At 44.3% G+C, this 23,508-nt stretch overlaps 1 protein-coding gene across 4 annotated transcripts in view; it reads left to right on the forward strand.

The window, feature by feature from the left end:
* Positions 1–23,508, forward strand: part of wnk1b (WNK lysine deficient protein kinase 1b) — a 77,532-nt gene that overhangs the window by 44,616 nt on the left and 9,408 nt on the right. For 2 of the 4 annotated variants that reach the window (XM_029747191.1, XM_029747193.1), the window contains 15 exons: positions 4–151; positions 643–759; positions 1,279–1,389; positions 1,554–1,620; positions 1,838–1,990; positions 2,417–3,678; positions 5,856–5,945; positions 7,731–7,817; positions 8,102–8,138; positions 8,271–8,341; positions 8,555–9,051; positions 10,338–10,543; positions 11,429–11,644; positions 12,403–12,498; positions 20,182–20,223. In XM_029747191.1, the coding sequence (XP_029603051.1) occupies positions 4–151; positions 643–759; positions 1,279–1,389; positions 1,554–1,620; positions 1,838–1,990; positions 2,417–3,678; positions 5,856–5,945; positions 7,731–7,817; positions 8,102–8,138; positions 8,271–8,341; positions 8,555–9,051; positions 10,338–10,543; positions 11,429–11,644; positions 12,403–12,498; positions 20,182–20,223 (3,200 nt within the window). The remainder of the gene's footprint in view (positions 1–3; positions 152–642; positions 760–1,278; positions 1,390–1,553; positions 1,621–1,837; positions 1,991–2,416; positions 3,679–5,855; positions 5,946–7,730; positions 7,818–8,101; positions 8,139–8,270; positions 8,342–8,554; positions 9,052–10,337; positions 10,544–11,428; positions 11,645–12,402; positions 12,499–20,181; positions 20,224–23,508) is intronic. The other 2 variants (XM_029747190.1, XM_029747192.1) reach the window with 2 other exon arrangements.

The following is a 23,508-nucleotide window of genomic DNA, read 5'->3' on the forward strand; positions in this document are numbered from 1 at the left end:
CAGCGGTCACTCTGACGTGGCGTCCGGTCTGAGCGATGGAAATGATGGAGGCAGACAAGAGGGGCGCTCCATCAAGCGACACCAGCGGCGCTCCGTACGGAGTCGCTCTCGCACCGACAAGATTGGCAAAGCAAAGTTGAATGTACTAAATGTAAGAGTCAGCCCAGGGGAAATGACCGATATATACTACATGAAACATTATTTTTCATTCGTGTGTTTAGCACCTGTAATAAGCCTGTTATTTTGGTTTATATATTATAGGCCTACCTATTATAAACTTTGATTTACATAACCTTTTTAATTGCCCAAGCCGTTGCATTGGGCTCGGTGCTCTTGTCTCCCACCAGCTGAGATTGTTTTTCATTCAGTTCAATAAGCTTTATTTTCTTGGAAAGTGTTCTCTAATTGGAGCATACAGCATGTGATGAATGTTTGTCTCTGGTGTGTAACTCCCTGTACTGATACCTGCCTGTTTGAGTTCCCTGACACAGCATCGTTTAGGCCCTACTGATTAGACAGACCGACACAGAGCCATTCAAACAGGCCGTGGGATTTCTGTCGATAAATCTGAAGAGCTGCTCTCTTTCATCTTTTCATTTCATCCACATCTTATTCTGGCCTCTGTTCCTTTGTTTGTTCCAGATATCCAACATGGGCGACAGGGTAGCTGAGTGCCAGTTGGAAACGCACAACAGAAAGATGGTGACTTTTAAGTTTGATCTGGACGGAGATAACCCAGAGGAAATAGCACAGATTATGGTAACTACAGAAAAGATTACGAGCACACTCCCTCCCTCCTCTTTTCTCTCTCGCTGTCTCTCTCTCTCGCGGTCTCCCTCCCTTCCTCCTCTTTTCTCTCTCGCTGTCTCTCTCTCTCTCACGGTCTCCCTCCCTTCCTCCTCTTTTCTCTCTCTCGCTGTCTCTCTCTCTCGCTGTCTCCCTCCCTCCCCCCTCTATCTCTCTCTCGCTGTCTCTCTCTCTCTCGCGGTCTCCCTCCCTTCCCCCTCTATCTCTCTCTCATTATTGAGCCGTTTCCCCTCTCTGATTGCAGTAGCCCAGAATCCCAACCTTGTTGTGATGTTCCCTGATGGTATTTGTCTCAGGCATGTCCAGAGAGTTTATCTGATAGTAATGAAAAGGCTTTATTTCACCAGACTTTCCGGGTGTTTTGACTTTGATTAATCCATTCTGAAATGATGAATCAATCCAACCATCAGATGCTGAGAAGAATGAGGACTGTGATTGAGAGGGCTGTTCTTTCCTGGTGTGTGACTACAGGTCACCAGTCTTTTTATACTGGAGAGCGAGAGGGAGTCGTTCATCGAGCAGGTCCGTGAGGTCATCGAGATGGCGGACGAGAAGGGTCTGGAGAAAGATGGAAACACCCAGGTAGAGTGACATCTCTCCATTCATTTTCCCTCCATGTTGTTGCTGTGAAAGAGCATCATTGTTATCCCTTCTATACCAGGTACATTGGCTGAAGTAACTTCATCATGGATCATTGTAATAGGGTGTTGTACTGTATCAGACTCTGACTGCATCTTGTGTCACAGATTGTTTCCCAGATAGTTAGTGACCTCCAGCAGCAACAGATCCCTGCTACATCTGAACCGTTGCCAGGTAAAACAACCAACACAATGTCCTCACAGGGAATTGGTACCCTACAAAAAAAATGACAGACATGTTTTGCATGAGATTTTTCCATCTGTAGTCCAATTTGTTGTACCATGAATTATAGAACTTTCCCTCGCTAGAAATGTAAATGTATTGAATTCAATAGAGGCACCCATTTTGCATTAACCCTATGTGTGACCCTACCATTTCTGTCTATCTCCAGGTATCCCTCTCTGTGCAGCCCAGGTGGTCCACTCTGCAGGCAGGAGGTTTATAGTCAGCCCCGTGCCTGAGTCTAGACTCAAGGACCAGTTCTTTGCTGACTCAGTGGCTACAGGCTCTGCCCTACTGAGACAACATTCACAGTCCTTTAACGGTGAGTTTAGCATGCGCGCGCGCGCACACACACACACACACACACACACACACACACATGAATGCACACACACACACAGTGACAGCCTACCAATAAGTTATCTTATTAGTCAACAAGTTAATGCATTCAGCATCCAAATGTAATAACATTTTCATGTTTCTGAAAACCGGGATCATCTGATCTTGTGACTGACTAAATGTTGATGTATTGTAAAGTTAATAATAAAAACATCACATGTTTATGAATGTCTAGTTGCTATGTAACAGTAGTTCAGTTACAGTGTCCCATCTGTGGTGTATGGCCTGATTTAAAGGTGATGGCTAACATCACTGTTTTACTTAGTGATGGGGTTTGGTGTTGACACATCTCTTTCTATCACTCTCTCTGTTTCCCTGCCCATCTCTCCCTCATTTTCTCTCTCCCCAGCTGCCCGTGCTGTAGCTGCAGGTCAGGGTCTGTCCCAGTCGGCCTCAGCGGTCAGCCTGCAGAAGGCCTTTTCAGAGATGAGACAGAATCAGGACCAGTACGACCCAGGACCCAGCACCGCTCCTCCCTCCATCCACATAGCCTCCCTGCCTGTCCTGGTCCCTGCTGCAGCCACCACCATCCCAGTCTTCTCCACTGCTCCTATAGCCTCTGCTCATCTCCCCCATGCTCAGGTTCTGTCTGAGGCCTCTGTGACCTCCCCTCCCCCCTCAGTCTCCATCTCCCCTCCAGCCTCCACCTCTCCACCTGCAACCATCCACCAGGCCACCGCCCCCATCCCCACCCAGCTCCAGCCTCTCCTTTCCCAGGCCCCTCTCACCCTGCCGGTGACCCAACCCGTGGTCTCCTCCATACCTAGTGTTACAGCCCCAATCCCTGCCCCATCCACCTCTGTGTCTCCCCCAGCCCCTGCTGTCCTTCCCACCCTCCCCAACACAACTACCCTGTCCACCTCAGCCTCCTTCCCCCAGACCTCTGGCCCAGGCTCCATCCCTGGTGGTCCCACCACCTCCATACCCACGACAGTCCTTTGTCATTCCGCCACGGCCCCCCTGGTCAGCAGCTGTAGCAGTGGTAGCGGAGGTGGAGGAAGCTCAGAGCAACTCCCTGTCCCTTCCACTGCTATCCCCCAGCTCACCGCTACCGTAGTCCCCACCACAGCTATCCAAGGCCCCCTGCTAGCCCCCTCCATTGCTAACCCCAGTGCAGAGCTCCCTTCTTCCTCCTCGCCTGTAGCTTCTCTAGCCCCAGGGGCCACGGTCCCTACCTTACAGCCCGTCACCACCACCATCCCCGTGGTCCAGCCCACCCTGGTGCACACCCAGCCCCAGCCCGCTACAATGCCCAACCAGACCCACGCCCAGTGTGGGGAGTGTGAGGCGGCCCTGGGCATCGATGACATCCACACCCTGGATAAGAAGCTTCGCTCCCTCTTCATGGACTTGGGTGGCGGTGGAACCACCCAGGCCGATGGCTCTGTCGACCCAGCCGGAGGCACTGGTGTCCCGGGAACTTCTTCCCCAACCGGCCCCTCATCCACCCCCAGCTCCACAGGCACCCCCCTGCCACCCTCCAGCCTCCCCCTGGCCTCCTCAGGACCAGGGCATGTCTCTGGGACCCCCCTCACCACCCCGGGGCAGGCTGGGACCCCTTCCACCTACACCCAGACTACCCCTGCCAAAGCACCTCTGTCTAGGTTACCGGTGAGTCAGTCAGCATGGATGTGGAGGCTAGCTTATTAGATGTGGCTTGAAGAGCACTGTTTATAACACATACAGTATGTTAACAACCATTTAAGATTTTTATGACACCTCTGTGTAAGGTAAGTTTGTGTAATTTTGTATTTGTAATCTTTTGGAGAATTATACATCATTATTACATAGTTGACATACACAGTTATTGCCTAGTTAAATAAATCAAATCAAATGATTGACGTGATTGTGCCAACTCCACCTTTAACAGCCTGTTAACCTCCTTGATCAACTGCTTTTGTCTCCTAACATTTTGTTGAATGAACATTTGCTGTGCTTTCTGTTGCATGCCAACAACTCTATTCTATGCTGTGTCCATCCCCCCTAGATATCAGGTAGCACACCATATAGTTGTTAAAACCCTCCACTGTAGTTATGGTGTCAAACACAGCTTCTAGATGAGATATGTTAATGGTTAACAGCTTCTAGATGGGATATGTTAATGGTTAACGGCTTCTAGGTGGGATATGTTAATAGTTAACAGTTTCTAGATGAGATGTTAAAGGCTAACGGCTTCTAGATGGGATATGTTAATGGTTAACGGCTTCTAGATGGGATATGTTAATGGTTAACAGCTTCTAGATGGGATATGTTAATGGTTAACAGCTTCTAGATGGGATATGTTAATGGTTAACAGCTTCTAGATGGGATATGTTAATGGTTAACAGCTTCTAGATGGGATATGTTAATGGTTAACGGCTTCTAGATGGGATATGTTAATGGTTAACGGCTTCTAGATGAGATATGTTAATGGTTAACAGCTTCTAGATGGGATATGTTAATGGTTAACGGCTTCTAGATGGGATATGTTAATGGTTATCGGCTTCTAGATGGGATATGTTAATGGTTAACGGCTTCTAGATGGGATATGTTAATAGTTACGGCTTCTAGATGCGATATGTTAATGGTTACTAGATGAGATATGTTAATGGTTAACGGCTTCTAGATGGGATATGTTAATAGTTAACAGCTTCTAGATGGGATATGTTAATGGTTAACAGCTTCTAGATGAGATATGTTAATGTTTAACAGCTTCTAGATGAGATATGTTAATGGTTAACAGCTTCTAGATGGGATATGTTAATGGTTAACAGCTTCTAGATGAGATATGTTAATGGTTAACAGCTTCTAGATGAGATATGTTCATGGTTAACGGCTTCTAGATGAGATATGTTAATGGTTAACGGCTTCTAGATGAGATGTGTTAATGGTTAACGGCTTCTAGATGAGATATGTTAATGGATAACGGCTTCTAGATGAGATGTGTTAATGGTTAACGGCTTCTAGATGAGATATGTTAATGGTTAACAGCTTCTAGATGAGATATGTTAATGGTTAACAGCTTCTAGATGAGATATGTTAATGGTTAACAGCTTCTAGATGAGATATGTTAATGGTTAACGGCTTCTAGATGAGATATGTTAATGGTTAACAGCTTCTAGATGAGATATGTTAATGGTTAACGGCTTCTAGATGAGATATGTTAATGGTTAACGGCTTCTAGATGAGATATGTTAATGGTTAACGGCTTCTAGATGAGATATGTTAATGGTTAACAGCTTCTAGATGAGATGTTAACATTGCAACTACAAAGTAATACACGACTACTGCATCTGGCATTTTATCTACTTTGCAAGTAGATGTCTGACCTTGAGTACTGGTAGATGTCTGACCTTGAGTACTGGTAGATGTCTGACCTGGGGTTCCTGAGTGATGCAGCGGTCTAAGTCACTGCATCTCAGTGCTTGAGGCGTCACTACAGACACCCTGGTTAGAATCCAGGATGTATCACGACCTGCACCACTCAGGAGCCCAAAGGTGCTATATGGCCAATATACCACGGCTAACGGCTGTATCCAGGCACTCCACGTTGCGTCATGCTTAAGAATAGTCCTTAGGCTTGGTATATTGGCCATATACCACACCTCCTCGGGCCTTATTGTTTAAGTAACACTACAGTCTTTGTTTATTGTCTAGTGTCCATAGTCCCAGTCAGTGTCAGAGCTGCAGGTAGAATCTTTTGCCTTCCAGCTGCATGTGGCTGCAGTGCATTATGTTTTTCTATCTCTCCTCTATGATAAAGTGCCTTCTCTCTGTTTCATCCCTCTCTTCATCCCTCTGTTTATTAGGTGTTGCCTGTGGGCTCAGATCAGGCTCAGGCTGGCCCCCCTCCTCCCTCAGACCACATGGCACCCTTCCCAGGACCCTGTCTAACTCAGGTGCCTTTCCCTCTTTCTCCTGACTGCCATTTTGATCCTCCATCCATCCCTCTATCTGCACCCCCCGTCTCTCTCTTTCTCCCCTAAGTGATGTTAAGATCCCTCCATCCATCCCTCTATCTGTACCTCTCTCTCGCTCTCTCTCTTTCATCCCTCCATCTCCCTCCTCCCATCTTTATTTGTCTTCTGTGTAAAAAGTAGCGAAGCATGAAGATCAGATCAGGCTAAATCTGTTCAGTGTCTGAAGAAGACATCTCTGGTTCTCTCTGTGTTGGAGGAGCAGCATGATGACCTGTGACTCTCATTATTCTCCTCTGTTCCTCTGTTTTCTCTTCTCTCTCTCTCTCGCTCTGTCGAAGTATGTGTCTCTTGTCTCTCTCTTTCTCCTGCACCTCTATCCCATTCTTTCTTTGACTCTCTCTCACCCCCCCTCTCTCACTCTGTCTTTCTCCTTCCTCTCTCTCCCTGTCTTTCTCATTCCTCTCTCTCCTCCCTCTGTCTTTCTGCGTCCTCTCTCTCTCCTCCCTCTGTCTTTCTCCTTCCTCTCTCTCCCTGTCTTTCTCATTCCTCTCTCTCCTCCCTCTGTCTTTCTGCTTCCTCTCTCTCTCTCTCTCTCCTCCCTCTGTCTTTCTGCTTCCTCTCTCTCTCTCTCTCTCCCCTCTGTCTTTCTGCTTCCTCTCTCTCTCTCTCTCTCTCTCTCTCTCCTCCCTCTGTCTTTCTCCAGACATACCCGTTAGGGAGGCTGGGGTGGATCAACATCACTCATCTTCATTTGTCATTGTGGTTTTTGTCAGCACAATATTTTAATCTTGAAGAAAGAGAAGACTCGATATTTCTTCCATGAAGAAAGAGAAGACTCGCCAAGCAAAATATTACATTCAGACAGAGTGTTTCTCTCCCACAGCGCATTCTTTCATAAACTAAATCAACTAGGGAATAAATAGGAAAGACGAGAAGACAGACTCCCCCAGGCTAGTGGAGATTACAGTTTCGTTTATACCCAGTCAGACAGTGTTGTCCACAGCGTGAACGTTCACATTTAAAAATAGAACAAACCAAGCAAACCAGAGCATTGTTCTTTGTAAGGAAGAGGGTTCATTATTTTCTTTCATCTGTAAGGATGGTGTGTAATTTTCCGTTCAAAGCTCTCTGCTCTGGTCTGGGGGATTGGATCTTGAGAAAGCGACTGCATCTGCCTCCTGTGGCTCTAATGATTCTGATGTGAAATTCTTTAAAGGGATATTTGTAACATTTTCAGCTTCATGTTCATCATCTCCAGCACCACCCCAACATCAACATATGTAAAAATGTCACGTTTCTATTTTTTGTAGGAAGATAAATGTTTCCAGTGACGTCATTGGTCGGCATCATGTGATTTTTAACCAATTATGAGGAAGTATTGCCAATTAATTGTGTGTACTAATTGGTTGATGTCACTGGAAACGATCTTTCTGACTACAGAAATGTGCCATTTTGGGGTGGTGCTGGAGATGAGGAATATGAAGTTGAGAAAAGGGGAAATGTTCCTTTAATATATTGATTTTGAACTTCACCTGGAAGCCAGTTTTTGACCCAGTCAAGGATTTTACCTAAATCTTTCTGTCTTTCAAATGTAAGATACACTTTTGCTGTGATTCACAGAAATCATAACAATTTGCAAGATGAAATTCAACACTAATTCATGTCTAGTGACCAATTAGTTTGATGTGTTCTGAGTGTGTTATCGTGTTAGGATGTGTTGCTGTCTGTTTGACTAACATCTATAAACGGCTTGTTGCCCACTAGTCCCAGCAGCCTCTGGAAGACCTGGATGCCCAGCTGAGGAGGGCCCTGAGCCCAGAGACTGTCTCTGTCAGCTGTGTCACCACACAGGTACCATAACCACACACACATGCCCCTTCAGGCCTGGAGGAATGACAATGTATTTATTAGTTGTTGAAATGTCAGATTAAGTTTTACGTTTTTGACCTTGAAAAAGTAAATTAATACTATTTCTTCTAATCTGTGTTTTGTAGTCGTTATTGTTATTATTCTGCTCTGTCTAATACTGCTATCACTGTCATGCTCCTGTACAGCTCATGTGGTGGTATGTGGAATGTTTGTTGGTGTGACTCTAGACAGGACAGTCACACTGTGTTCTCCCCCCTGTACCATAGTCCTCCCTCACTGGGATGCCTGCAGGTGGCCAGCCAGGTGTGTACTTCAACATCTATCCTTACTCCATTTTGAAATGGTCGTGCTACCTGTTAGTGTGTCTCCTTTTCTTTTGGGATGTTTTGCCGACTGTTGCATTGTAACGTGATGATGTCTCATTGGTCGTTTCAGTGCCTTTCTTGCTGGAAGGGGAACCAATCACGACGCCTATTGCTGGAGGATTCCAACTGGGACGATTCCAGGTATGGAATTCTACCTGTACCTTTTCCAGCTCTATTTACCTGATTGGAATATTCCAGCGCTGTCTGCATGGTGGTCATAGTCTGCAGTCTCTCTGTTCTTCATCCATCTCTCTTCAGAATAGTTTTCTATGATTGTAGTGATGGTCCTTATGGCTGATCTGGGTCTTTTAAATTCTGTCTTTTCATAATCTCTATCACTTGTCCCCTCCCAAGGTCTCTGTGGCTGCAGACCAGGGTCCCCACAAAATCGAGGGAGGGAGCCCCACAAAATCCTCCTCCACCTCCTCTTCCTCCTCGTCTCTCTCCAGCCCGGAGAACACACTGCACAATATCTCCTCCCCTCTGCGTGGCGGTAAGACTGGTGGGGGAGATGTTGTGGACGGCCTGCCCTCCCTCCCCCACCGGACCGCCTCCCCTCAGCCCACCACCGTTGGCCGCTTCCAGGTCACCACCAACGCAGCGGATGCCAGGGTGGGCCGCTTCTCAGTGAGCCGAGCCCAGGATGAGGCAGCCGAGGCTGTGTTCGAGCAGCCACCCGCTTCCCAGGCTAACGGGCCCAGTACTGATCCTGGCTCGGCCACCATGCTCTTCAGCCCAGAGGACAAACAGAGCTCCCTGCCCAGCCTCAACAACTCCTACATGAGCTCTGATAACGACTCTGAGTTTGAGGACGAGGACTTGAAGAGGGAGGTCAACCGGTTACGGGAAAAGTAGGTTTACCCTGTTTCTCTCTCCTCTCTTCTGCTTTAGTAGGTTTACCCTGTTTCTCTCTCCTCTCTTCTGCTTTAGTAGGTTTACCCTGTTTCTCTCTCCTCTCTTCTGCTTTAGTAGGTTTACCCTGTTTCTCTCTCCTCTCTTCTGCTTTAGTAGGTTTACCCTGTTTCTCTCTCCTCTCTTCTGCTTTAGTAGGTTTACCCTGTTTCTCTCTCCTCTCTTCTGCTTTAGTAGGTTTACCCTGTTTCTCTCTCCTCTCCTCTGCTTTAGTAGGTTTACCCTGTTTCTCTCTCCTCTCTTCTGCTTTAGTAGGTTTACCCTGTTTCTCTCTCCTCTCTTCTGCTTTAGTAGGTTTACCCTGTTTCCCTCTCCTCTCCTCTGCTTTAGTAGGTTTACCCTGTTTCTCTCTCCTCTCTTCTGCTTTAGTATGTTTACCCTGTTTCTCTCTCCTCTCTTCTGCTTTAGTAGGTTTACCCTGTTTCTCTCTCTTCTCTTCTGCTTTAGTAGGTTTACCCTGTTTCCCTCTCCTCTCTTCTGCTTTAGTAGGTTTACCCTGTTTCTCTCTCCTCTCTTCTGCTTTAGTAGGTTTACCCTGTTTCTCTCTCCTCTCTTCTGCTTTAGTAGGTTTACCCTGTTTCTCTCTCCTCTCTTCTGCTTTAGTAGGTTTACCCTGTTTCTCTCTCCTCTCTTCTGCTTTAGTAGGTTTACCCTGTTTCTCTCTCCTCTCTTCTGCTTTAGTAGGTTTACCCTGTTTCTCTCTCCTCTCTTCTGCTTTAGTAGGTTTACCCTGTTTCTCTCTCCTCTCTTCTGCTTTAGTAGGTTTACCCTGTTTCTCTCTCCTCTCTTCTGCTTTAGTAGGTTTACCCTGTTTCTCTCTCCTCTCTTCTGCTTTAGTAGGTTTACCCTGTTTCTCTCTCCTCTCTTCTGCTTTAGTAGGTTTACCCTGTTTCTCTCTCCTCTCTTCTGCTTTAGTAGGTTTACCCTGTTTCTCTCTCCTCTCTTCTGCTTTAGTAGGTTTACCCTGTTTCTCTCTCCTCTCTTCTGCTTTAGTAGGTTTACCCTGTTTCTCTCTCCTCTCTTCTGCTCGACTGACATGTTCCTGTTTGCTGTTCCCAAAAAATCCCTTCTTGAATTGTCACATTTAAGTGCTTATGTTTCATTCCTAAAACCCCCAGATGTCTATCTTCACCTGAAATGTTCCTGTGATATTAGACTGATTGGATTTGGGGAATATTTTTGGTTAATATGCTGTCTATTCAGCTCCCTCTCCTCTCCTCTCCAGGCACATGAAGGAGATCCAGGCCCTGCACACCAAGCAGAAGGATGAGATTGACTCCCTGTTCGCCAGGCTGGGCAAGGTGCCTCCAGCCGTGGTGGTCCCTCCAGCTGTAGCCCTGGCCGGTCGCAGGAGACGACCCACCAAAAGCAAGAGCAGCAAGTCCAGCCGCTGCAGCTCCTCCCAGGGCAGCAAGAGCCCCCTGCAGCCAGGTACTACTAACCCCTGACCTCTGTCTGAACTGGTCATATCAGCAAGAGCCCCCTGCAGCCAGGTTCTACTAACCCCTGACCTCTGTCTGAACTAGTCATATCAGCAAGAGCCCCCTGCAGCCAGGTTCTACTAACCCCTGACCTCTGTCTGAACTGGTCATATCAGCAAGAGCCCCCTGCAGCCAGGTTCTAATAACCCCTGACCTCTGTCTGAACTGGCCATATCAGCAAGAGCCCCCTGCAGCCAGGTTCTACTAACCCCTGACCTCTGTCTGAACTGGTCATATCAGCAAGAGCCCCCTGCAGCCCTTGACCTCTAACCTCTTGACCTTAAGTGTGTTAGAGCCAGAGATGGAAAGGAAGTGAGACACCCCACTCTCTGTTTTTTTTTTTTTTGGTTCAATTGAAGTCAACTTAGTAGACCAGACCCAACTGCTATCGCATTGGTGTCTATGGGAGATATATATTTTCTTTCAATGGTAAACGGCCGGAATAAGCGATCTTCATTTATCCACGATCTTTGTCAGAGCCACTATAGACAGGTCCTGACCTCTAACCTGTGGTCCTCCTCAGTAGAGGGTATTGGCAGAGCCAGTGTGTTACAGTAGGGACTTTGTTACTGTACTCGCTTTCTCTTCTTCACAGGACTACTTGTGGCAAACCAATCTTCTCTTCTCTCCTTCCTTCACTTTTAAACCATACAGTGAACTAGCTGTATTGTTTATGATGTAACCCAGCACTCTGCACCCTACCTACCTACCTACACTATGTGTGAGAGTCACTGTATGCGTGTCTGCACTTTTGGAGGCTGTTCCCCTGACCTGTCCTCCTCCCTCCCCTGTTGTCCTCCTCTGTGTGTATGGCGTCTGTGTGTGTCAACTTCAGGCAGCACTTTATCTGCACAGAGCGCCCCCTCAGTGTACCCACCCTACCAGGCTCTCCTCCTGGCCCCTGTGGGCCTCCCCGACCCCAACCTCCACCCTGCCTCAGGGAGCCGACCCCGGCCCCTCAAGCATCTCGGCCCCTCCAGTGAGAACCTGTGCTCTGCCTACACCAGCGAAGCTACGCTGTCCGTGCCCAGTCTCTGTGCCCCCACCCAAGGTAGGCCCCACACGGCGCCCAGCTGCCTAGGCCTTGGCTCTCATCCCTCCGTCCCATTCGTCCTTCCATCTGCCTCCAGTAGGCCTCATTTGCCTGTTGAGGAAAAGTTCTTCCACTAACACCCTATACCACCACCTCCCCTCCCCCACCCTATACCACCACCTCCCCTCCCCCACCCTATACCACCACCACCCCTCCCCCACCCTATACCACCACCACCCCTCCCCCACCCCATACCACCACCACCCCTCCCCCACCCCATACCACCACCACCCCTCCCCTCCCCCATACCACCGCCACCCCTCCCCCACCCCATACCACCGCCACCCCTCCCCCACACCATACCACCGCCACCCCTCCCCACCCCATACCACCACCCCACCCCATACCCCATACCACCACCCCATACTACCACCCCCATACCACCACCCCATACCACCACCCCACCCCATACCACCACCCTCCCCCACCCCACCACCACACTCAGTGGAAGCTCCATTTCTGTCTTGGTGGGGCCACTCCTATTCCTCCCACGCTACAGGGGGTGCTATTGCTCCCAGTGCAGCTCTATCCTCTCCTCCATCCCTCTCCATTCTCTCCATCTCCCTCTCTGTTCCTCAGTGTACTTACTGTTCCATTCTTACTGTGTGTATGTATACCTCTTTTTCTCTCTCTCTCCTCTTTCTATCTCTATCTACCCCTCCTCTCTCTCTCTCTCTCCCTCTCTCTTTCTCTCCCCCTCTCTTTTTGTACCACAGGCTGTGTAACGTTCAGCTGTGGGTCGGAGAGAGTGACCATCAAACCGGGTGGTGGCAGAAGGACCCGTTTTCTGAGTACGCCCTGCTTGGCTCTTTGTGTGTAACGCTTCTTCCTCTTCCTTTGTCTTCTTTCTCCTTCACTTCCTACTTCCTGTCATGTGATTTATCTCTTGTCTTCCGATTGGGAGCCTTTTCTCCTCTCTGGCATTTTAGCCTTTTTTTAAAAATTGGCCTCATTTATAGATAATTGTAGATCAATGACTCAATGACCACTGATGAGGCATCATCACATAGATTAATGGATACATGTATCTAATGGCATTCTCTACAGTCGTGGCCAAAAGTTTTGAGAATGACACCAATATTAATTTTCACAAAGTCTGCTGCCTCAGTTTGTATGATGGAAATGTGCATATACTCCAGAATGTTATGAAGAGTTATCAGATGAATTGCAATTAATTGCAAAGTCCCTCTTTGCCATGCAAATGAACTGAATCCCCCAAAAACATTTCCACTGCATTTCAGCCCTGCCACAAAAGGACCAGCTGACATCATGTCAGGGATTCTCTCGTTAACACAGGTGTGAGTGTTGACGAGGACAAGGCTGGAGATCACTCTGTCATGCTGATTTGAGTTTGAATAACAGACTGGAAGCTTCAAAAGGAGGGTGGTGCTTGGAATCATTGTTCTTCCTCTATCAGCCATGGTTACCTGCAAGAAAACATGTGCCGTCATCATTGCTTTGCACAAAAAGGGCTTCACAGGCAAGGATATTGCTGCCAGTAAGATTGCACCTAAATCAACCATTTATGGGATCATCAAGAACTTCAAGGAGAGCGGTTCAATTGTTGTGAAGAAGGCTTCAGGGCGCCCAAAAAAGTCCAGCAAGCGCCAGGACCGTCTCCTAAAGTTGATTCAGCTGCGGGATCGGGGCACCACCAGTACAGAGCTTGCTCAGGAATGGCAGCAGGCAGGTGTGAGTCCATCTGCACGCACAGTGAGGCGAAGACTTTTGGAGGATGGCCTGGTGTCAAGAAGGGCAGCAAAGAAGCCACTTCTCTCCAGGAAAAACATCAGGGACAGACTGATATTCTACAAAAGGTACAGGGATTGGACTGCTGAGGACTGGGGTAAAGTCATTTTCTCTGATGAATCCCCTTTATGATTGTTTGGGGCATCGGGAAAAAAGCTTGTCCGGAGAAGACAAGGTGAGCGCTACCATCCGTCCTGTGTCATGCCAACAGTAAAGCATCCTGAGACCATTCATGTGTGGGGTTGCTTCTCAGCCAAGGGAGTGGGCTCACTCACAATTTTACCTAAGAACACAGCCATGAATAAAGAATGGTACCAACACATCCTCCGAGAACAGTTTGGTAATGAACAATGCCTTTTCCAGCATGATGGAGCACCTTGCCATAAGGCAAAAGTGATAACTAAGTGGCTCGGGGAACAAAACATCGATATTTTGGGTCCATGGCCAGGAAACTCCCCAGACCTTAATCCCATTGAGAACTTGTGGTCAATCCTCAAGAGGCGGGTGGGCAAACAAAAACCCACATTCTGACAAACTCCAAACATTGATTATGCAAGAATGGGCTGCCATCAGTCAGGATGTGGCCCAGAAGTTAATTGACAGCATGCCAGGGCGGATTGCAGAGGTCTTGAAAAAGAAGGGTCAACACTGCAAATATTAACTCTTTGCATCAACTTCATGTAATTGTCAATAAAAGCCTTTGACACGTATGAAATGCTTGTAATTATACTTCAGTATTCCATAGTAACATCTGACAAAAATATTTAAAGACACTGAAGCAGCAAAATTTGTGGAAATTAATATTTGTGTCATTCTTAAAACGTTTGGCCACGACTGTACATTCCCATCCTCGTGCATTAAAGTCATGTAGTTTATAACCACAGACATACAGTGTGGAGGCAGAGCCTTAAACATCTGACCCAGTCTATAAACCATGTTGATTATTATCACCTATAGCAACAGTAATGGCTCCGTAAAGCATGTTGAGCTATAAGACCGGTACAGTCTAGAACAGGGCTCTCCGACCCTGTTCCTGAGTTTTCGCCCCAATCCCACTTGGAACTAACCCGATGCATCTTCTCAACCAGCTAGTTGTTAGAATCAGATGTGTTAGATTATGGTTGGAGTGAAAACCTACAGGAGAGTAGCTCTCCAGGAACAGGGCTGGAGAGAACTGTTCTACAATGTAATAGATATTTATGTATAATACCAAGGTGAAATATTTGCCACTTGGTCCTCCACACTGATCCATTTCCACTACGGTCCCATACTCTCCACTCAGGTCAACATCTAATCATAATATTACCATGTCTAACGTTTCTTCATCCAGCTAATAATCACCCTGATTTAAACCGTACAGGCTATACTTTTGAAGTTCTTGAATGATTGGAATGTTAATGTGGTCTGTACTACAGTACTACCCTTTAGTAATAGTTATGGTCTGTACTACAGTACTACCCTTTAGTAATAGTTATGGTCTGTACTACAGTACTACCCTTTAGTTATGGTCTGTACTACAGTACTACCCTTTAGTTATAGTTATGGTCTGTACTACAATACTACCCTTTAGTAATAGTTATGGTCTGTACTACTACCCTTTAGTAATAGTTATGGTCTGTACTACAATACTACCCTTTAGTTATGGTCTGTACTACAGTACTACCCTTTAGTTATAGTTATGGTCTGTACTACAGTACTACCCTTTAGTTATGGTCTGTACTACAGTACTACCCTATAGTAATAGTTATGGTCTGTACTGCAGTACTACCCTTTAGTAATAGTTATGGTCTGTACTGCAGTACTACCCTTTAGTAATAGTTATGGTCTGTACTACAATACTACCCTTTAGTTATAGTTATGGTCTGTACTACAGTACTACCCTTTAGTAATAGTTATGGTCTGTACTACAATACTACCCTTTAGTTATAGTTATGGTCTGTACTACTACCCTTTAGTTATAGTTATGGTCTGTACTACTACCCTTTAGTAATAGTTATGGTCTGTACTACAGTACTACCCTTTAGTTATGGTCTGTACTGCAGTACTACCCTTTAGTAATAGTTATGGTCTGTACTACTACCCTTTAGTAATAGTTATGGTCTGTACTACAGTACTACCCTTTAGTTATGGTCTCTACTGCAGTACTACCCTTTAGTAATAGTTATGGTCTGTACTACAATACTACCCTTTAGTTATAGTTATGGTCTGTACTACAGTACTACCCTTTAGTAATAGTTATGGTCTGTACTACAGTACTACCCTTTAGTAATAGTTATGGTCTGTACTACAGTACTACCCATTAGTAATAGTTATGGTCTGTACTACAGTACTACCCTTTAGTAATAGTTATGGTCTGTACTACAGTACTACCCTTTAGTTATAGTTATGGTCTGTACTACAGTACTACCCATTAGTAATAGTTATAGTCTGTACTACAGTACTACCCTTTAGTTATGGTCTGTACTACAGTACTACCCTTTAGTAATAGTTATGGTCTGTACTACAGTACTACCCTTTAGTAATAGTTATGGTCTGTACTGCAGTACTACCCTTTAGTAATAGTTATGGTCTGTACTACAGTACTACCCTATAGTTATGGTCTGTACTACAGTACTACCCTTTAGTTATAGTTATGGTCTGTACTACAGTACTACCCTTTAGTTATAGTTATGGTCTGTACTACAGTACTACCCTTTAGTAATAGTTATGGTCTGTACTACAGTACTACCCTTTAGTTATAGTTATGGTCTGTACTACAGTACTACCCTTTAGTTATAGTTATGGTCTTTACTTCAGTACTACCCTTTAGTAATAGTTATGGTCTGTACTACAGTACTACCCTTTAGTAATAGTTATGGTCTGTACTACAGTACTACCCTTTAGTAATAGTTATGGTCTGTACTACAGTACTACCCTTTAGTAATAGTTATGGTCTGTACTACTACCCTTTAGTAATAGTTATGGTCTGTACTGCAGTACTACCCTTTAGTAATAGTTATGGTCTGTACTACTACCCTTTAGTAATAGTTATGGTCTGTACTACAGTACTACCCTTTAGTTATAGTTATGGTCTGTACTACTACCCTTTAGTAATAGTTATGGTCTGGACTACAATACTACCCTTTAGTAATAGTTATGGTCTGTACTACAGTACTACCCTTTAGTTATGGTCTGTACTACAATACTACCCTTTAGTAATAGTTATGGTCTGTACTACAGTACTACCCTTTAGTTATGGTCTGTACTACAATACTACCCTATAGTTATCGTTATGGTCTGTACTACAATACTACCCTTTAGTAATAGTTATGGTCTGTACTACAATACTACCCTATAGTTATCGTTATGGTCTGTACTACAGTACTACCCTTTAGTAATAGTTATGGTCTGTACTACAGTACTACCCTTTAGTTATGGTCTGTACTACAGTACTACCCATTAGTAATAATTATAGTCTGTACTACAGTACTACCCTTTAGTTATGGTCTGTACTACAGTACTACCCTTTAGTAATAGTTATGGTCTGTACTACAGTACTACCCTTTAGTTATAGTCTGTACTACAGTACTACCCTTTAGTTATGGTCTGTACTACTACCCTTTAGTTATAGTTATGGTCTGTACTACAGTACTACCCTTTAGTTATAGTTATGGTCTGTACTACAGTACTACCCTTTAGTAATAGTTATGGTCTGTACTACAGTACTACCCTTTAGTAATAGTTATGGTCTGTACTACAGTACTACCCTATAGTTATAGTTATGGTCTGTACTACAGTACTACCCTTTAGTAATAGTTATGGTCTGTACTACAGTACTACCCTATAGTTATAGTTATGGTCTGTACTACAGTACTACCCTTTAGTTATGGTCTGTACTACAGTACTACCCTTTAGTAATAGTTATGGTCTGTACTACAGTACTACCCTATAGTTATAGTTATGGTCTGTACTACAGTACTACCCTTTAGTAATAGTTATGGTCTGTACTACAGTACTACCCTTTAGTAATAGTTATGGTCTGTACTACAGTACTACCCTTTAGTAATAGTTATGGTCTGTACTACAGTACTACCCTATAGTTATAGTTATGGTCTGTACTACAGTACTACCCTTTAGTAATAGTTATGGTCTGTACTACAGTACTACCCTTTAGTAATAGTTATGGTCTGTACTACAGTACTACCCTTTAGTAATAGTTATGGTCTGTACTACAGTACTACCCTTTAGTAATAGTTATGGTCTGTACTACAGTACTACCCTTTAGTAATAGTTATGGTCTGTACTACAGTACTACCCTATAGTTATAGTTATGGTCTGTACTACAGTACTACCCTTTAGTAATAGTTATGGTCTGTACTACAGTACTACCCTTTAGTAATAGTTATGGTCTGTACTACAGTACTACCCTTTAGTTATAGTTATGGTCTGTACTACAGTACTACCCTTTAGTAATAGTTATGGTCTGTACTGCAGTACTACCCTTTAGTAATAGTTATGGTCTGTACTACTACCCTTTAGTAATAGTTATGGTCTGTACTACAGTACTACCCTTTAGTTATAGTTATGGTCTGTACTACTACCCTTTAGTAATAGTTATGGTCTGGACTACAATACTACCCTTTAGTAATAGTTATGGTCTGTACTACAGTACTACCCTTTAGTTATGGTCTGTACTACAATACTACCCTTTAGTAATAGTTATGGTCTGTACTACAGTACTACCCTTTAGTTATGGTCTGTACTACAATACTACCCTATAGTTATCGTTATGGTCTGTACTACAATACTACCCTTTAGTAATAGTTATGGTCTGTACTACAATACTACCCTATAGTTATCGTTATGGTCTGTACTACAGTACTACCCTTTAGTAATAGTTATGGTCTGTACTACAGTACTACCCTTTAGTTATGGTCTGTACTACAGTACTACCCATTAGTAATAATTATAGTCTGTACTACAGTACTACCCTTTAGTTATGGTCTGTACTACAGTACTACCCTTTAGTAATAGTTATGGTCTGTACTACAGTACTACCCTTTAGTTATAGTCTGTACTACAGTACTACCCTTTAGTTATGGTCTGTACTACTACCCTTTAGTTATAGTTATGGTCTGTACTACAGTACTACCCTTTAGTTATAGTTATGGTCTGTACTACAGTACTACCCTTTAGTAATAGTTATGGTCTGTACTACAGTACTACCCTTTAGTAATAGTTATGGTCTGTACTACAGTACTACCCTATAGTTATAGTTATGGTCTGTACTACAGTACTACCCTTTAGTAATAGTTATGGTCTGTACTACAGTACTACCCTATAGTTATAGTTATGGTCTGTACTACAATACTACCCTTTAGTTATGGTCTGTACTACAGTACTACCCTTTAGTAATAGTTATGGTCTGTACTACAGTACTACCCTATAGTTATAGTTATGGTCTGTACTACAGTACTACCCTTTAGTAATAGTTATGGTCTGTACTACAGTACTACCCTTTAGTAATAGTTATGGTCTGTACTACAGTACTACCCTTTAGTAATAGTTATGGTCTGTACTACAGTACTACCCTTTAGTAATAGTTATGGTCTGTACTACAGTACTACCCTTTAGTAATAGTTATGGTCTGTACTACAGTACTACCCTATAGTTATAGTTATGGTCTGTACTACAGTACTACCCTTTAGTAATAGTTATGGTCTGTACTACAGTACTACCCTTTAGTAATAGTTATGGTCTGTACTACAGTACTACCCTTTAGTAATAGTTATGGTCTGTACTACAGTACTACCCTATAGTTATAGTTATGGTCTGTACTACAGTACTACCCTTTAGTAATAGTTATGGTCTGTACTACAGTACTACCCTTTAGTAATAGTTATGGTCTGTACTACAGTACTACCCTTTAGTAATAGTTATGGTCTGTACTACAGTACTACCCTTTAGTAATAGTTATGGTCTGTACTACAGTACTACCCTATAGTTATAGTTATGGTCTGTACTACAGTACTACCCTTTAGTAATAGTTATGGTCTGTACTACAGTACTACCCTTTAGTAATAGTTATGGTCTGTACTACAGTACTCCCTACTGCAGCCGGCAGGCAGTCTTTTCTTCTTTCTTGTGTTTGCCCCATTGATTGAGTTAATGCGGAGAACCTTAGCAAACTTCACATCCAGAAACCCCACCTTTCTCCAACTTACCATGTGCTGTGCTCAGCCTCATCACATCCCATCATCTCACCATTGAGCTAACTGATAGGAGAGATCCCACCCAGCCAACCAGATCCATGTCTTCCATTGCAAAGCAGACAAAAAGGAAAGACAAGCAATTGTTTCTTACCTGTTGAGTTGATGTAACTTATTCTGACTGGGTTTGACTCAATGAAAGGAGTTTTTACGTTAATTGATGGATGTTAAGTTTGTATGAATGCCTTAATGATCCCTCTGCAGCTTACACTCCTGCCAACCTCTGCTCTCCACCCCTCCACTCCTATTCCCTGCTCCCTAAACCCTACAACTACACCCCTATCCCCACCACCCTACACCCTGTCTCATTAGCCAAGGGGAATGAGCTGTAGAGAGGATCCGGATTTACCTCAGGAGTGCTTGTTTTTGTTTTAATTGAAAACACTCAGTATGCTGTAGTCTGTTGTAGAAGGGTGAATGATTAACACACTTTCTCCTCCAATCCTCACGCTCTCTACGTCCGTCCTACGCTTCACATTTTCTCCGTCCACTCTTCAGGGAAGATGGTGAAAAAAGTCTGCCCCTGCAACCAACTCTGTAGTAATTATCTATTTTATGACCTTTGCCCCTCACTCCCTACTGCCTCGTCCACCACCCTCACTCTCTGCACCCCCCTGTTAAGGTTGCAAAGTTAAAGAATCTTTCCCAAATGTCCCAGTTTTTCCAGAAATCCCAGTTGGAGGGTTCCCTCCCTGCTTATTCTCTTTCTGGAAAACCTGGGAATTTTGGAAAAGTTACTGGAATTTCGCAATCCTACCCCCTGTTGCGCTCTGCTTTGAGTGTCTGTGCACTGACTGCCCTGTGGATGCCAGCTGTGGCTTTGGTCATGTGTCGGTGTCCACAAGGCTCTCCTCTCACAGGCTGACTTGAGCATTTCTCTGTAGTGACGATGACCCCATTCACATGATCTATGACAGCGGTTCTCAAAGTGGGTTCCGTGACCAGATGTATAACAATGTCTTCTAAATGTCCTTTTTTAACACATTTTTTTTAAATTGTCCAAGGGATCCATGGAATAAGTTTTGAGGGTGTAATACAATGTCATATTATTCATTTTCCATGTCTGTTCCTAACCCTGGGTGACATGGGCCTGCAGAGGCTCACAGGGATATTGGTATCCACAGTACTCAACCAATTATACATTTTTCAAGTCAATACATCTTGTATTCCTCAAAAATGTTTGGGGAACATAAATAAACAACTGAGCAAGTGAGCGTGAGGAAAAGTACATTAGTGTCTAGTTTTAGAAACAGACGCCTCACAAGTCCTCAACTGGCAGCTTCATTAAATAGTACCCGCAAAACACCAGTCTCAACGTCAACAATGTCAACAACGTCCCGACTCCAGGATGCTGGCCTTCTAGGCCGAGTTGCAAAGAAAAAGCCATATCTCAGACTGGCCAATAAAAATAAAATAATAAAATGGGCAAAAGAACACAGACACTGGACAGAGGAACTCTGCCTAGAAGCCCAGCATCCCGGAGTCGCCTCTTCACTGTTGACGTTGAGACCGGTGTTTTTTGCTGGTGCTATTTAATGAAGCTGTGAGTTGAGGACTTGTGAGGTATCTGTTTCTCAAACAAGACACTAATGTACTTGTCCTCTTGCTCAGTTGTGCACCAGGGCCTCCCACTCCTCTTTCTATTCTGGTTAGAATCAGTTTGCGCTGTTCTGTGAAGGGAGTAGTACACAGCGTTTTATGAGGTCTTCCGTTTCTTGGCAGTTTCTCGCATGGAATAGCCTTCATTTCTCAGAACAAGAATAGACTGATGAGTTTCAGAAGAAAGTTCTTTGTTTCTGGCCATTTTGAGCATGTAATCAAACCCACAAATGCTGAGGCTCCAGATACTCAACTAGTCTAAAGAAGTCCAGTTTTATTGCTTCTTTAATCAGACACAACAGTTTTCAGCTGTGCTAACATAATTGCAAAATGGTTTTCTAATGATCAATTGCCCTTTTAAAATGATAAACTTGGATTAGCTAACACAACGAGCCATTCGAACACAAGAGTGATGGTTGCTGATAACGGGCCTCTGTACGCCTATGTAGATATTCCATACAAAATCAGCCGTTTCCAGCTACAATAGTCATTTACAACATTAATTTACAGCAATGTCTACACTGTATTTCTGATCAATTTGATGTTATTTTAATGGACAAAAAAATAGCTTTTCTTTCAAAAACAAGGACATTTCTAAGTGACCCCAAACTTTTGAACGGTAGTGTACAGTCGTGGCCAAAAGTTGAGAATGACACAAGTATTAATTTTCACAAAGTCTGCTGCCTCAGTTTGTATGATGGCAATTTGCATATACTCCAGAATGTTATGAAGAGTGATCAGATGAATTGCAATTAATTGCAAAGTCCCTCTTTGCCATGCAAATGAACTGAATCCCCAAAAAAACATTTCCACTGCATTTCAGCCCTGCCACAAAAGGACCAGCTGACATGTCAGTGATTCTCTCGTTAACACAGGTGTGAGTGTTGACGAGGACAAGGCTGGAGATCACTCTGTCATGCTGATTGAGTTCGAATAACAGACTGGAAGCTTCAAAAGGAGGGTGGCTTGGAATCATTGTTCTTCCTCTGTCAACCATGGTTACCTGCAAGGAAACGCATGCATTCTTCATTGCTTTGCACAAAAAGGGCTTCACAGGCAAGGATATTGCTGCCAGTAAGATTGCACCTAAATCAACCATTTATGGGATCATCAAGAACTTTAAGGAGAGCGGTACAATTGTTGTGAAGAAAGCTTCAGGGCGACCAAGAAAGTCCAGCAAGCGCCAGGACCGTCTCCTGAAGTTGATTCAGCTGCGGGATCGGGGCACCACCAGTACAGAGCTTGCTCAGTAATGGCAGCAGGCAGGTGTGAGTCCATCTGCAAGCACAGTGAGGCAAAGACTGTTGGAGGATGGTCTGGTGTCAAGAAGGGCAGCAAAGAAGCCACTTCTCTCCAGGAAAAACATCAGGGACAGACTGATATTCTACAAAAGGTACAGGGATTGGACTGCTGAGGACTGGGGTAAAGTCATTTTCTCTGATGAATCCCCTTTATGATTGTTTGGGGCATCGGGAAAAAAGCTTGTCCGGAGAAGACAAGGTGAGCGTTACCATCAGTCCTGTGTCATGCCAACAGTAAAGCCTCCTGAGACCATTCATGCGTGGGGTTGCTTCTCAGCCAAGGGAGTGGGCTCACTCACAATTTTTGCCTAAGAACACAGCCATGAATAAAGAATGGTACCAACACATCCTCCGAGAGCAACTTCTCCCAACCATCCAGGAACAGTTTGGTGATGAACAATGCCTTTTCCAGCATGATGGAGCACCTTGCCATAAGGCAAAAGTGATAACTAAGTGGCTCGGGGAACAAAACATCGATATTTTGGGTCCATGGCCAGGAAACTCCCCAGACCTTAATCCTATTGAGAACTTGTGGTCAATCCTCAAGAGGCGGGTGGACAAACAAAAACCCACAAATTCTGACAAACTCCAAGCATTGATTATGCAAGAATGGGCTGCCATCAGTCAGGATGTGGCCCAGAAGTTAATTGACAGCATGCCAGGGCGGATTGCAGAGGTCTTGAAAAAGAAGGGTCAACACTGCAAATATTGACTCTTTGCATCAACTTTATGTAATTGTCAATAAAAGCCTTTGACACGTATGAAATGCTTGTAATTATACTTCAGTAATCCATAGTAACATCTGACAAAAATATCTAAAGACACTGAAGCAGCAAATTTTGTGGAAATTAATATTTAAAACTTTTGGCAACGACTATGTATATATATTTTTTTAAATCATCCCTTTTACTCCCAAATTTTGTGG

Source organism: Salmo trutta, unplaced genomic scaffold (genome assembly GCF_901001165.1).
Source record: "Salmo trutta unplaced genomic scaffold, fSalTru1.1, whole genome shotgun sequence".
Lineage (NCBI taxonomy): Eukaryota > Metazoa > Chordata > Actinopteri > Salmoniformes > Salmonidae > Salmo > Salmo trutta.